Source organism: Chrysoperla carnea, chromosome 2 (genome assembly GCF_905475395.1).
Source record: "Chrysoperla carnea chromosome 2, inChrCarn1.1, whole genome shotgun sequence".
In the NCBI taxonomy this organism is placed as follows: Eukaryota; Metazoa; Arthropoda; class Insecta; order Neuroptera; family Chrysopidae; genus Chrysoperla; species Chrysoperla carnea.
In genome coordinates this window covers 68,630,023-68,644,402 of record NC_058338.1, presented here as the reverse complement: position 1 = coordinate 68,644,402, position 14,380 = coordinate 68,630,023, and the positions used below count along the sequence as shown (strand labels likewise).

The window sequence follows — 14,380 nt, the reverse complement described above, 5'->3', positions numbered from 1 at the left end:
ATAAACAAAGTCACTTACAATAGTCCATATCTTAAAAGCTACTGAACCAATTTTAAAGAAACAAATATGGGACCACCTGCAGAGTAAACAAAATCGGTCCATGAATGATGGATAAATTACATTAATAAAAAAAATACATACGATCAAACATAAAACCTCCCTTTTTTTTGATCAGTTGAAAACAATTAAACAACTATCTATTTCTATACTACGATTTAAAATTACAAATAAATAATATGATTTACTTTAGAAGGTGTCGTAAAAGAAAGCTGCTACACAAATTCTACATCTGAAATTATTACAGGTTTAAAAGATTCCGATCGATATATTCATCGAAAAAAATGTGTAAAAATAGCTCCCGGTACATGAATCCACTAAAAACAATACCTACAAGAAAATACTTAAAAAATATCCTTCTGCATATCAATTCCAATAAATAGGAGACAAGTTCATGTCTGTGGAGCTTAGCAGTTTAATTTCACCGTAATGTTCCTACCCATGGAACAGCTGTAGCTCAGAGGTTCTTTTTAACAATCGAAATTTACTCAACTTATGGCCCCGACCTTGGATATATTCAATTCTTTATATTTTATTGTTTATTTAGAGCGAACAGCAATAATATGGGTTAGCGAATAATGGCGTAGTAAGTGACGATATCAAAAAATATATCGTTGAGGTTAGAGCGCACGATAGTTTTTATTTTGAAAAACAAAATCTTATCTTATAATCACATTAGATTTTACTGCTACAAAGCTACAATCTTTAGCCACAATTTATTCTTCTAAACATCCATCTGATTATTTTGTATGATTTCCATGATATGTCTTGTAGTGATATGATCGCTGTAAGTGTGAATATCTTATCTTTAACAGTGTGAATGCTCTAATATTTTATTCGATATTTATCCATATATGTTTTCTGGGTCATCTCTATGATCTAGCAAGGAAAAAGTAGGGAAACATTATATTTTTTTTTTGAGATTTTAACAGCCACATACAAAATTCTTTTGTATATTTTCCCATTATTTATTAATAATAGACATAAACTTTCAGTGTCACATATATTATCAATTTCATTGGCACCATATACTTTATTGAAAGCTTATCAACTAGTACTAGCATAAACAACATGCTTGAGTCTGATATTATGTGAATCGTAGGTAAATATCAGCATTAGTGATGGCGGTTGTTATTAAAAATATGTTGTAAATTTACCATCTATTTGATATATTTATAGACGTTGTTATATACGTATATTTACACATTATTTACCTGATAAAAGTAGTAATATGACATTAATACTTGCACTATAAATAAAATTTATAACGATAAAACTACCGTTGGTATATGGAAAAGAGGATAAATACGTCACAAATTTATCACACTTTCCTATACAGAATCGAACACATGACTTTGCATACACCCAATCGCATGGAATATAAAATGGTTCGGAGTAGACCATGCAACGATAACCGTCATTGTAGTCAAGAACGGTGTTTTCCATAAACGTCCAATCTATAGAATTTATTTCTTAACGGCAAGAATAGAACTAGCGAGACATGTATTCGAACTGGTTAAAAATAATAGATAAAACTTATTATTTCATCTTTTGTCTGTCATTTGTATTTTTAGGTACCAAAGTCAGAAATTAGGTGCTCTGTAACATACACCGCAACTCAGTACTCAAAGTTGCGTTGCAAACATCATGTGATGCAATCAACGCAATGAAAATAATTATGAAATAATGAATGTTAAGGAATCACAATTAGGTGCTTATTAAGTTCTAAACGGTCAGGATCGATATTGGTCGGAAATTAATTAATTTGTTAATGAAAGCCTCGAATGTTGTAAAACAACGGATCTAAAGATAAGGTCTCTCTAAAACTACGGCGAATGCTTAATCAGGTATAAATTATGCGTGGTAAGGTGCTTGCAAGAAGTTAAGATGAAAACGATAATTAATAAGCGGAATTTCCGTACTTTGTGTCGCTGGCGAAACAGAGGTGTATTCGAACTAGTTTGAAACAATAGATGATATTTATTATTTCATCTTTTGTCTGTTATTTAGTAGTAATTAGAAGTTCCAGTAGTTTAGCATAGGTACACGATTTATCCTCAAGTAATAACGCTTGGCACTAATCAGTACATGAATCTTAAAATTAGAGAATCTTAAAATAAAACACCTCTGATTATTATGCGTTGTTGATTAATCTCCTAATGCATTGCAGGATACTTAATCGAAGGATATTTCATCCTTTATACATTTATATACCATGTGTGTATCTACCATCTTGGGATATAAATATGTCTGTAGTATGACTGAATACATAATACATCCGTTTAGTAATGCATCTAAGCGAGAGGTATTATATACATGCATTGAATTATTTGGAAGACACTTGGAGGTGGGAGTTTTTTAGTTACATAATTAATATTTGTATGCAACAAATCTCCCACTCTCTGCATGCATACAACAGCCTGTCGTATCGTATCTGTTTATCGTATCTGTAGTCTTACAATACATGAATAATACCTCTCGCTTAGATGCATTAGTAAACGGATGTATTCAGTCATACTACAGACATATGTATATCCCAAGATGGTAGATACACACATGGTACCTATACCCAATACTTAAGTAATTTCAAAATATCCTTGCTTTTTCAAGATATAATTATAACTGCAATAGGGATGGAAGGATAGCGCCGAAAATCCAAAATTTTAGATAAATGTTCTTGATGAGTTTAACTTAAAAAATCTCTATTCCAGCTGTTTTCCCCTTTTCTCTCCATCTTTGATAACATTTTCCAAGAGCGTCTAGAATATGAATCCAATCTAACTTTTCAAGAATATGTATCCAATCTTGGTAAATGCAAAAAATTCTTTCTTCGGTCAAAATTTGCACTTCATCATGGCTAAAAGCGTACACTCAATATTTGTAGAGTAATGGAAGTACAAAAAAAATATTATACCATATGTTCATATTTATAACTTTCAACATATCAAAGTTTCAGATATTAGCTGTATGATTCACGTTATTATTTTAATATTTTTATCATTAACAATTTTAATTTTTAGATAAATTGGACATTTTTATTGGGTACCTACAGGTATCGCGTACCTATTAATGACATTCATTTTTTACTATATAAAAACATTACTTAGTTCGATAAAAGTAGAGAAATTTTTTTTTATACTCGACATAGGCACATAAAAATTAAAAACACGAACAAATTCTTGATACTAGAGATGTTAAATCAATTAAAGATGAAAAGATCTGCCTTTCCGATAAAACATTTTTCCGATTTAAACTTCTTCATTTATTTTTTTGCTCGAGTTTAAACTTTTTACCGATAAACGCTCAGTAAAAAAAGTACCTACTAGTTGCACAAAAATTATTCATAACATTATAGTAAGTGAATATTTTCTTGATTTAAGGATATATGATATGAAACGAATATATACTTAAAGGGTCGTTTCGCCACCCATGTTCATTAAATACTATTAAATCACAAGGAAAATTAATTTTTTTTATAATTGTTTGAGTCTTTGTCTATCGTATATTGGATCATACCTTACCGTGTAAATTTTTATGAAAAAATTGTTCAAAAATGTTAACATTTGTTAACAGTTATATGAGAAAGTAACACCCTACCAACTTTTCTTGAATTATACTACCAGTTATCGATTAGACGGAGAGAAAAAAACTGAAAATTAGTTTTTCGAAATATTCAAGTTTCTATTTTTGCATTAAAATATTATGTTACCGTGAAATTTATTGAGAAATAAATAATAAACTAAAAGAAAAAGTACTAGCAGGAAAATTGGTTCTTAAGGCAGAAAGTAAAAACTTGAATTTAAGCTAATATTTTCTTGCTATACTTTAATTTTCAAGAAGTGAAATACTTAATTTATTGAATTAAGGAGGTCCTTTCGTCGCCAATGTTATTTTTTTTAAATGCACAATTTACTTCCAGTGAGCGAAACGACCTCCTTCAATTATGAATTAGGTTTTGAGATCGGTGATTCAAGAAATTTTTACTTAATATAAAGTCAAGTAAACGCGATTACTTCAACCGTGGACTTTTTTTACTGTGCAGTGACAACACTGATGAATCAAGTAACGAATACTTTGTTAAGTCAAAATATAGAATCTGTTAAACAGCGAAGTTGCGGAAATAAGTTAATCAACGTGAAAACAGGATTTACGTCAATTGATATTTTTTGAACCGTAGAAAAATTATTTATCTACAGACAGGATATAGTAACAACAATTGATCCGGTCTAAATTTGCTTATCAAACTTTTACTATAGGCTCATATCAAATTAAACCATACACAATATTAATTAAAACATTATGTAATTATTTTTCTCAATTTAAACTTATAAACATAGCAAAAAAAAATTATCGTTCTATTATGGTTGCAATTATGAGAGACATGAATCTATTTACTAGTGAGCCCAGTGTTGAGGCTTTAGCGATTTTGCTTAAAGTAATGTCAGAAAATTTTATAGCAGATGAGTTCACCAGGAATAGTTAACAGATCGCACCAAATGTATTTATTGTGAGCTCGTACCTTCATAAAAAGGTCCAAAATTTGGGATATATCTTGAAACTACAAGATAGGTATGACAAAAGACTTTCGAAAATAATATCTCAGTTTGTCAATGAGTTCACGAGGAACCATGTTGAAAAAGATGCTCCTAAACGTAAAAGTAAGTTTAAGCACCATCATCAGTTTTGCGCGGTACAGGTGAGTACAGGTGAGAATATACATGTAACACCTCTTGGTGTCTCACCCCTGCATCAGTAAATATGCACGTCGTTGCTGGATTGTAACTCTGCATTATTATTCCAAGCAAATTATACAAATGCCGTACAGAAATAAATCACGTAGGGCTTCAGAAATTAACGGAGATCAAACATTTTTTCTAACTTTCGGTACCAATTTTATCGGATTTATTTCTGTACGGCATTTATGTAATTCGCTTTGAATACTTATACAGAGTTAATCAGCAACGCCGCACATATTTTCTGATGAGGAGGTGCCACACAAAGGGGTACAACAATCATATTCACACCTGTACTCACCTGTACAGCACAAAACTGATGCCATGGTGCTTAAACTTGCTTTTACATATAGGAGCATCGTTTTCAACATGATTCCTTGTGAAACATGAAAAATTTTAGCATGGGCTTGTATTCTAAAAGTAATGCTCTTGCAGCCTTTAAAAGGCCACTTTCTAGGAGGCAAACATGGGGAGGAAGAAGAAACAATGATTATCCAATTTCTTTGTTACTGTACATGTCTTGTTATAAAAGATTGCTTTGAATCAGCCATATTTTGCCAATTCAACTAATTACATAATTAAATTGGCATATGTACCAGTAAATAATTTAATCAGGCTCTGTTTGCACCAACAAAAATTTGTTTAACCATTTTTTTTATACTAATTTTTTTATTATAATTTTTCTTTATTTTAAACATAATATCAGTGACAATTTAATACAATTAAATTACTATTAAGTTAAATTAATATTTTTATTTATTTAATTAATGTGTTTCGTTTTATTTACATTTTGATTGTAATATTTACATTTTCATTTGAATTTTAATTTATTTTAAAATAAAATATTTTTAATTGTCACAACAGAAAAGTGTTTTTTATACGATAATTATTAATATATTTGAATAATAATTCACGAATAAATAGTTATTAATCTAGGAATAAAAGACCATCGAAGTTTGGTTTTACTGAACTACTTTACTTGATTCTAAAAAATTCGCCACCACTTTACACTTTATGGGCATCAGGTAAAACAATCGTTAAATATTGGTTATACGTGAAAATAACATTTTTAGAAAAATATTTGCGTGTTGTATCTAACTTCAGGTAAACAGGTTTTGGAAAGCAGTTTCAAACAAAATTGGCTAAAAATATTATTTTAAACTTCAAATCAAATTTACGTAAAAATGATTTAGTTAATTACACACGTATACATTTTTTAAACGTATAAAGATGTTTTACAAAACATTATCTTTATCCTGCTTACCTATAATTTGATAAAAAACTCTAACCCTGACGTCCCTGGGATACCTCCTTTGTCCTTCAAAAAAAATTGAAATTCTAACTACCATTCACATTTGTTTCGAAAAATAACGATTTTTATATTCGCGACATGTGATCTAATCGGCGTTTATACTCAGGGCCGTAACGAGGATACATAGAGCCTGTGGCGAGTATTTCGGTTGCGCCTTATATACATCGGGATCGGCTCTAACGATTTTGATTAAAATTTGTATAATGGTAGTATTTAACATAAGAGTAAAGGCAAAATTGGGTAGAGTAGCCATAATCGTGTCATGTTACCTTAAAGGATCAGTACATTTAATTGATAAACTTTTTAAATTTATTCAAACGATAGACTATCAAATTAGTGTGTTGATTTCTCTCTAGCTTTCCGAGCAAAACATACTTTTAAAGGAACTCATTACTTTCCTAAATGATAGTTTTGTTGATAATAAACAAAGTAAATACTACATAGTAATAAAAACAAAATTGGACTAAAATAGTAGTTATTATTTATATATTCGCTGTTCATTAAAATATATCAAAAAGTACCATTTTGACAATTTTGATAACCCAATTATGTATTCATACTAAATTTAAGTCATATTTTTCAAATTTTTGATCAAACTTAACCTAGCTTTAATACGTTTCAAGAATTTGGAGTCCTGGGTCCGGAAAAAACTGATACCACAGCTGAAAAGAATGGCAAAAAATTAGAGGGTTTCAAAAAAAATTCCTGTAAAATCGGATGAAATTTCCCTTATCAAAAAAATTCGAATTTTTTAACTTTATGACGTCATCAGATTACAAAAAAATTAATTTTGCTCTATCAATGCTAACGATAAAGATTCATAGCTGTAATAAGACTGTTTAACAAAAATCAAAGCGTGACTGAAAATTCTGGTAGTAGATGAAAATGTTGCTTGAAGAAATAAAAATTCCTGGGTCCGAATCCCGACCTATTGCCGGGAAATATAAAACTTTGTTTGTATCAAGCATGCTTTGTCAATATTTAAAACTTTCATAATATTTGACATTCCAATCATAAGCAAGTTTTCGTTTTTTCAACCAACATGGACCAAATAAAATGCATTCAACATTCAAGAAACCGATACATGACCAAGATAATTTTTAATTTACAAAATGTGTCATTTGGTTGAAAAAACTGTTAACTCAACTAATTTTAATGGTCTTTCAATTATACTCAGTGTTTTAATCCAAGTCTATGATATCGATTGAAAATTATTGTCATGAATTTTATATTGGACAATCGAATTTTCAATATTTTAATTTTTGGAAATGGCAAGCGAGAAAAATAAAATTCAATGTGAAATTTTATTGGAGAGTGGAAAAACGGTTCAATACACAGATGGTGTGCAGTATCTTCATTACCCAGGTCAATCGGTTTTTGGAAAAGTTGTTTTAACAGTATATTTTCCAACGTATTTTCAAGGTAAATGTTAGTTATAAAATACACTGGCTATTATGGGATAGAAATAAATAAACAAATATTATACACCAAAAAGTTATGTGTATAATATAAATATCTAAACATTTCCCCCAAAAGACACTATTTTGCTAATTAAAATATATTCATAAAGTATATACTCAATCTCCTTATGTTTTCCGATTTCTTAAAAAATTTCAATTAATTATATGTGATAACAAAAATATTGATTATTTTAGCATTAGATGTCGGAATCCGTGGTGAAGCAAATACCGAATTTGATAAATATTTTGGAATAGAAGAATACTTTATGGATCTTTTAAATTTGGGTAAATAAACTTTTATTGAGGTTAATTAAATTCTAAAATTTGCAGGGTAAGAAATGTATGACGTTTACTACAATTCTGGTATAGTATAGAGACAGATGATACTCAATATCTATGTTAGCATTAAGTAATATTACAGTATGGAATAAGGATCTACCAGAAGTATTGTGATATTAACCAGTCAGCCAACCAGTGTAGACCTGACGCCTATGCTGCATTGCATTGGCTTGGCTGCCATAACTTTTGCTAATATTACTATTCCCCATAGAGACAATAACATAGAGCCGCAAAGTCGCCTCAAACAGTTGATCGCAGTAGTGAGAGGTCAGATCTGATAAGTAACAGAGATAGAGATAAGACCAGTATATTCAAACATTTTTACGTATAAACGCCTGGTAGTTCTGCCTCTTTTTTAGCTTTTCTACCTCTCATTTAGAATTTACTTATTGCGTATCCTATGTCTTCAAACCTCTATGGGATTATCTCAATGATATGCAATTGTCAAATCAGTATGGCGTTTACACCGATACGGACGAAAATAATATCCACAAAAAATTGCTTACCGTGTATTGGGTGTCACATCCAAGTTACGTTTAACAACTAGTGTCATGTTAAAACACGAAACTCTTCTATTCATAAAATCGCCAAACGACAGTCATATTGAAAAAAAACCTATTATACGCAATAGTCTAAATCGAACGATAATTTCCAAGGAGATTGCTCTAGCAGTGATTGCGCTGAATGGGATCCACTCAATAATTAACCCCGACTAAAGAGAGGGGTGTTATAAGTTTAAAGGTTTCTATGTATCTGGGTGTGTCTGTGACAACGTGCCTCCTAAACAGATGAACCGATTTTGATTTTTTTTAAAAGGTAAAAGACTCAACCACGCATAACGATGATGTTTTTAACTCATTTTTGAAAGAAATGGCCATTGTGCCTTTTCACTCCAGACTACACAATTAATGATTATCTTATTTTAGATTACAACATCAAACTTCAGCCAGGAGAATATTCATATCCTTTCAGTTTTAAATTGCCAATGAAGCTTCCGTTCTCATTCGAAAGTAAATATGGCAGTGTAACATTCGAAATAGCAGTCGTAACTGATCTTGAAACAACGAATCCAGATGTTATTGGAGAACTGTTATTGCGTATTGCATCAAATATCAATTTAAATTCGTTCCCAAAATTAAAAGTAAATTTATAAATACATTTCGACCTTTCCATTTGTATCTTTTAGATCATAAGAGGATGATTGATTAAGGATCCCTTGTTCTGTTTTTTATTTTGGAGCGTATAACGTTTGAGTACAATGGTCAACTATAATTTAAGTGTACTTGGTTTACTGAATGAATTCTATTTTAAAATCAATCCTGCAAAAACGATATATCCATAAGAATTGTATGTGACAAAAGAGAAATTTACTAGCGTGTATCCCGCATTATTTAACGCAGACGCTCTTAAGTGCAATACGTACTTCATCCCTGTCCAAGTATAATAAGAAATAAAATATCCGAAACTCAGCCGTATTAAAATTAGCATTTTTCGAAAGCATTACATTACATTATGCCAATGTAAAACATGTAAATGGATACCAGACAAAATGACCTAAAAAAAGTAAACACTCAAATACTTTTCAAACACCCTCCAAGAAGGAAGCGGAACTAGTCACTCAAATCTATCACTATATTGCGTTCTCGGTTCTACATAGTAAAGAGTATTTATTTACTTGAAGGTTTCTTTTATTAATAACAATTTTATTTCTTTAGAAGCCTGTTAGCAATGAAGTATATAAGGATGCAAAGATTTTTCGATTTTGCTGTTGCTTTAAATTTGGTGAATTTAGTCTGACAACCTCAATACCATGTTCAGGTTATTGTCCAACTCAAAAAATACCCATCACATTTGATTGTAATAATAAGTCGAATGTTAAAATTACCAGCTTAAGTGTAATATTAGAAAAGGTACTTTGGGGAGGCGGGTCATTAGAATGCTACGCCACCTTGTTTAAGTTTCCAATATATCGGTATGAGTACGACTGTTCCGCCACTTAAGACAGACAAGTTAAAACTAAGCAAAAATTGGAAAGATTAATTTTCAAATCTTTGTTTGATTTCAAATCGCAATTCACATTATTCTCGTAGCATAGTCATTCTAATACACAAACCTTCTCTCAACTTATTTCAAACGCTTTCAAAGACTTAAGTTTTATACCAGATTGTACATGATATCATCAAAATGTATGTTTTTGTAGATAGTTACATATAAAAAGTCTCGATTATCAACAATTATGAAAATTGACAAAGAGGAAATTGCAACATTTAAAACTCGTGGTATATCAGAACGTGAAAGAGTAAAATTTGAGGACCAATTAATCATACCACCGAAGACACTACCAACAGAATTAGCATGTGGAATTATAGACATTACATATTGGTTGAAGGTAAGTTTTATTGGCTTCAGCCAAATATTATTTCAAAATTGCACGGCACTGTTTTACGTTCAAGTTTTTTAGCTTGAAAAAAGCAAAGTCCCAAATATTATTGAAACATAAGTTTCAGTTATTACCGAGATATTAAGCCAAAAAGATATTTATTTACTAAGAAAACAATATTCAAAAGAGCCGTCGTTATTGTAGAATGAAGCATTTAGCACGATAAATTTATCCTTCTTTGACACTTACTACCACATCATGACTCTGACCACTGACCACTGACTGACCAATGACGACTCTTGATAGATGTTCCGATCGCATTTCTCAAGTTTTTTTTGGGTATTTTCTTCCGCCTCACAGATTTAAAAAGATGTATATTTGTTCTAGAGTTTAGTAGAAAATTTGTTGTGTTTCTCATGGCTAAAAAATATTGAGCACAGAATTCACATTTACGAAATATATGTTATACTTGTAAAACCGAAAACTTACTAGCAGATTTATTATTAATTGGTAGATTTGCCATCACCTGGCAAACAAGAAACGATTTTCAATTATTGTTTTAAAGCTTCCTAAATAAGAGAACGCACACTTGAAATAGTCCCGTACAATTTTGAACTTTCCTTTTCCTGCATAATCTCAATAACAGAAAATGCAGTCAATAAAACCTTAATTCATCATCAAATATGATTGCAGGTAAAGGTCAATGTTAAAGGATGCTACAATACACCATCTCCAAAATATTTAACAAAGATAGTTATTGGTGACATTTCGATAAATGATATGAATGGAAAATTAGGTGCTGGGAAATCTTATTGGGAACCGCAAGAAAATGAAATGCTATCAAGTAAACCATCAATCATATCAAAACATTCAATCAGAAAATCATTAGCTTTAATAAAACAATCAAGTTTCAAAGAATCACTGCTATATCAAAAAAATTTACCATCAAAAGAACCCTCGCCAAAAAAATCACAAAACCGAAAACGCGAAGATTCACCTTTGGTACGTCCGCAATTAAATCAATACACTCAAACATCAACAGAAGCATTTCCGAACCCACCTGTACGATCATCCTTCAGTCAACAAAAACTGGGACCGACACAAAGACGATCAAGTCAACAAAATCAACGAACTAGTCAATCATCTAATCAACGAAATGAGGCATCAATACTCCCGTTATCAACAAAGATTATCAGATCGCTTACTCCATTATTAGCACAAGGTCAACCTAATTTGCAGTATACAAAACAAACACCCTACAAAAAATCGTCATTTTTTCCGCCACCTATATCATTATCAACTCCGCCATTACCATTATCAGGTTCTCCATTACCATTACCAGCTCCTCCATTACCATTACCAGCTCCACCATTACCGTTTACATCGCCAAAAAACGAACTAAATCGACAAGCAAGTCAATATAATATACAAGAAAAATAACCTGTACATTTTGTTACTAAACTGCTGGATAGCCTAACTCATATTTTAAGAAGTTGAATAAAGAAGAAACATTGAAATTTATAATTAAAAACGGATTTTCTTGGAAGATTCAAAAAACAAAATAATGTTAAAATACAGCTAGCATCGACATGAGGAGTTTTGCTTAATTTGTCTAAGTGTTTCCTGGATCGAATGTAATTACTTTCAAAAAATTTTTATTAGTAAAAAAGCCTTCATAAGAATTTAAAAGAATTATGCGAAGTATTAGAGTAACGGGAAGTTCAAAGTTACCTATATGCTGCACTTAATTTTGAAATTATTTACAAGAAAGAGCTATATAAAGAAATAAAATTTACAAAGTCTAAGTGAATATGAATTTGTTTACCTATCTATGAACAAAAATGTATATCAAGTATTTATATAACATTGGAAAAGATACAATTACCCATGGATAAACACGGCATCCATATTATTAGAATGAGATTTTTTTGATAACCATAGTTCCGCATTTACAACTGTTATGGCCGGTTAGGAGCTCTTTGATAGAGGTCCCTTAAACAGACTCGAACTTAGCACCGTTGACAAACTCGCTTTTTTCAGTCTTCGTAAAAACAAGCTATTTCTTTTAGGTGGAGGGCCCTAGGCTGCCCAAATGATAAATGCGGTATTGTCGTTAACAACAAACGCAACACGTTTACATTGTGCTGGTACTTATCTCATTTGGGGAAAAGAAGAAAGCCTTTGCATTCTTATTATTATAGAATGTAATCCTACTTCGAGTCGATTTTTTGATCATAAGTGGGAGGAACATGATTGTATACATTTAGAAATAAAATGATTTTTTAATAGTGTTGTGTTTTAATTGAAACAGATCCATAGTATGTGGGGAATACTAATTTGTGTTTCTTTTTCCGAATGAGTTTTATTTATTTTTTTAAATTTAAATTTCTCAAGGTTTGATTACCGGATTGTTATAATATAGTCTGTTATATTCCTATTTTAGAACTTATTTTAAAGGTGTTTGATGAACAACACTATCAGTAAAGGGCCAAACTAGAAATGAGTTGGTTATTGTCGAGAAAATGGTAAAAAATGATAACTTTAAGCGTGTAGCGTAACAAGTTTTTAATAGGATAGCTTAAGTTAGATCAACTTATTAAGATGAGTAAACAAATGTTATATGTACTGACTCACCTTAGAATCTTTACGGCGAGTTTTAATTACCGGTAAATTTGAGTCGCATTCTTCATCACCACTTAGTGTCGAACACGAACTACACTCAGATCCTTTCCTCGATGACGGCATACGTAAACTATACTCCGCATCCAAAACACTAATATTCGAACCACAATAATTTAAATTACTACACGAACTATTTAAACTACACTCCGAAGAACTAAAACCATATTCTTTACGATTTTGTTGGCTCTGTATAAAATCAATATCGTCCAGGGTCATACCTTGTACATCGTCCGAATAATCACTAACCACTACTGAAGGTGTACGCCAATATCGGCATCGAGGATGGCCACCGTCTTCACCATCCTCTGTTGCTAAACTCTGCCGTCGACTATCAAATTTCGAATCAAAATCACCCATATAATCACTTTCACCGAAATTATTATTATATGGATACTCGATAAACTGTTCTTCGAGTAACATTCGCGTCGGTACGTTCGTATTAAAGCACTGTTCTAGCCATTTTTCACTTTTTAAATTTTTTCGTTGCATGTCCAATGAATGACTTCGTCGTATTTTACTTTCGAAAAGTTCGTTGTTTGATTGTTCATTGATTTTTTCAATATTTTCCTTTGTTACCGGTGACAATGTACTCACTTCACTTTGGCTTGGTTCTTCATCACTTTGTGCTAAGCCAACAGCCGAATCTGAGCTACAACAACGTGTCACTTGTGGGAAATAATCATTTTTGTGTGGTGATATTTCATCAAAATCACTACTAATTGGCGTTAAACATCCGTCGTCGGATCCAGAACCTGAAATTTGATTTGAATTAAGTTCAGTATGTATCTAAACCTCGTGATTGCCCACAACATGTTTTATTATTATTATTATTATTTTTTTTTTTTTTTTTTTGTGTAAAAAAATTGCTATTGTGATTCTTTTTATTAAAATACCAAAAATGTGGAGATTATTAATTTTAAGATTGTCAAAGTTTTCACAAATTTCTTCAAACAAAAAAACTTTCTGCAGGATTATCAATGATCAAACGAAGTTTCAACTATACTTATCAATATCTCGCAAGTGATTTAAATAACATTCTGCCAAAAATATTGTTATAAAATATCCTTATATACATAAAATATATTTTTCAGATATTCCAGCTATGAAATTATTTACGGTAATACAGTTATAACAATAGTAAATTTTATGGTTATTGAAATATTATTGACTACGTTGAAAAAAATGGAGTTAAAATTTAAATATGTTTTTAAAATTCAATATTTAGTAAGTATCCTTATAGGGCCATATATCTTAGAGGCCCTTATAGGGTTTGATAAAAATGAAAAATAAAAATTTCACCATGAATTTAACAGTGGATAAATTTGAATAGTTGCTTTTGAAATTTTTATACTTATAAATGTTTGCTTTGCAAATCTATTATAGAAGAAGAATGAAAAACAATCAAAACTAACAAATG

At 30.8% G+C, this 14,380-nt stretch overlaps 1 protein-coding gene across 1 annotated transcript in view; it reads right to left on the bottom strand.

Moving 5' to 3' along the window:
* The window catches only part of LOC123293816, a 345,565-nt gene that overhangs the window by 300,255 nt on the left and 30,930 nt on the right, over positions 1 to 14,380 (bottom strand). The window contains exon 3 of the mRNA XM_044874750.1: positions 12,916 to 13,715. Coding sequence (XP_044730685.1) covers positions 12,916 to 13,715 — 800 coding nt within the window. The remainder of the gene's footprint in view (positions 1 to 12,915; positions 13,716 to 14,380) is intronic.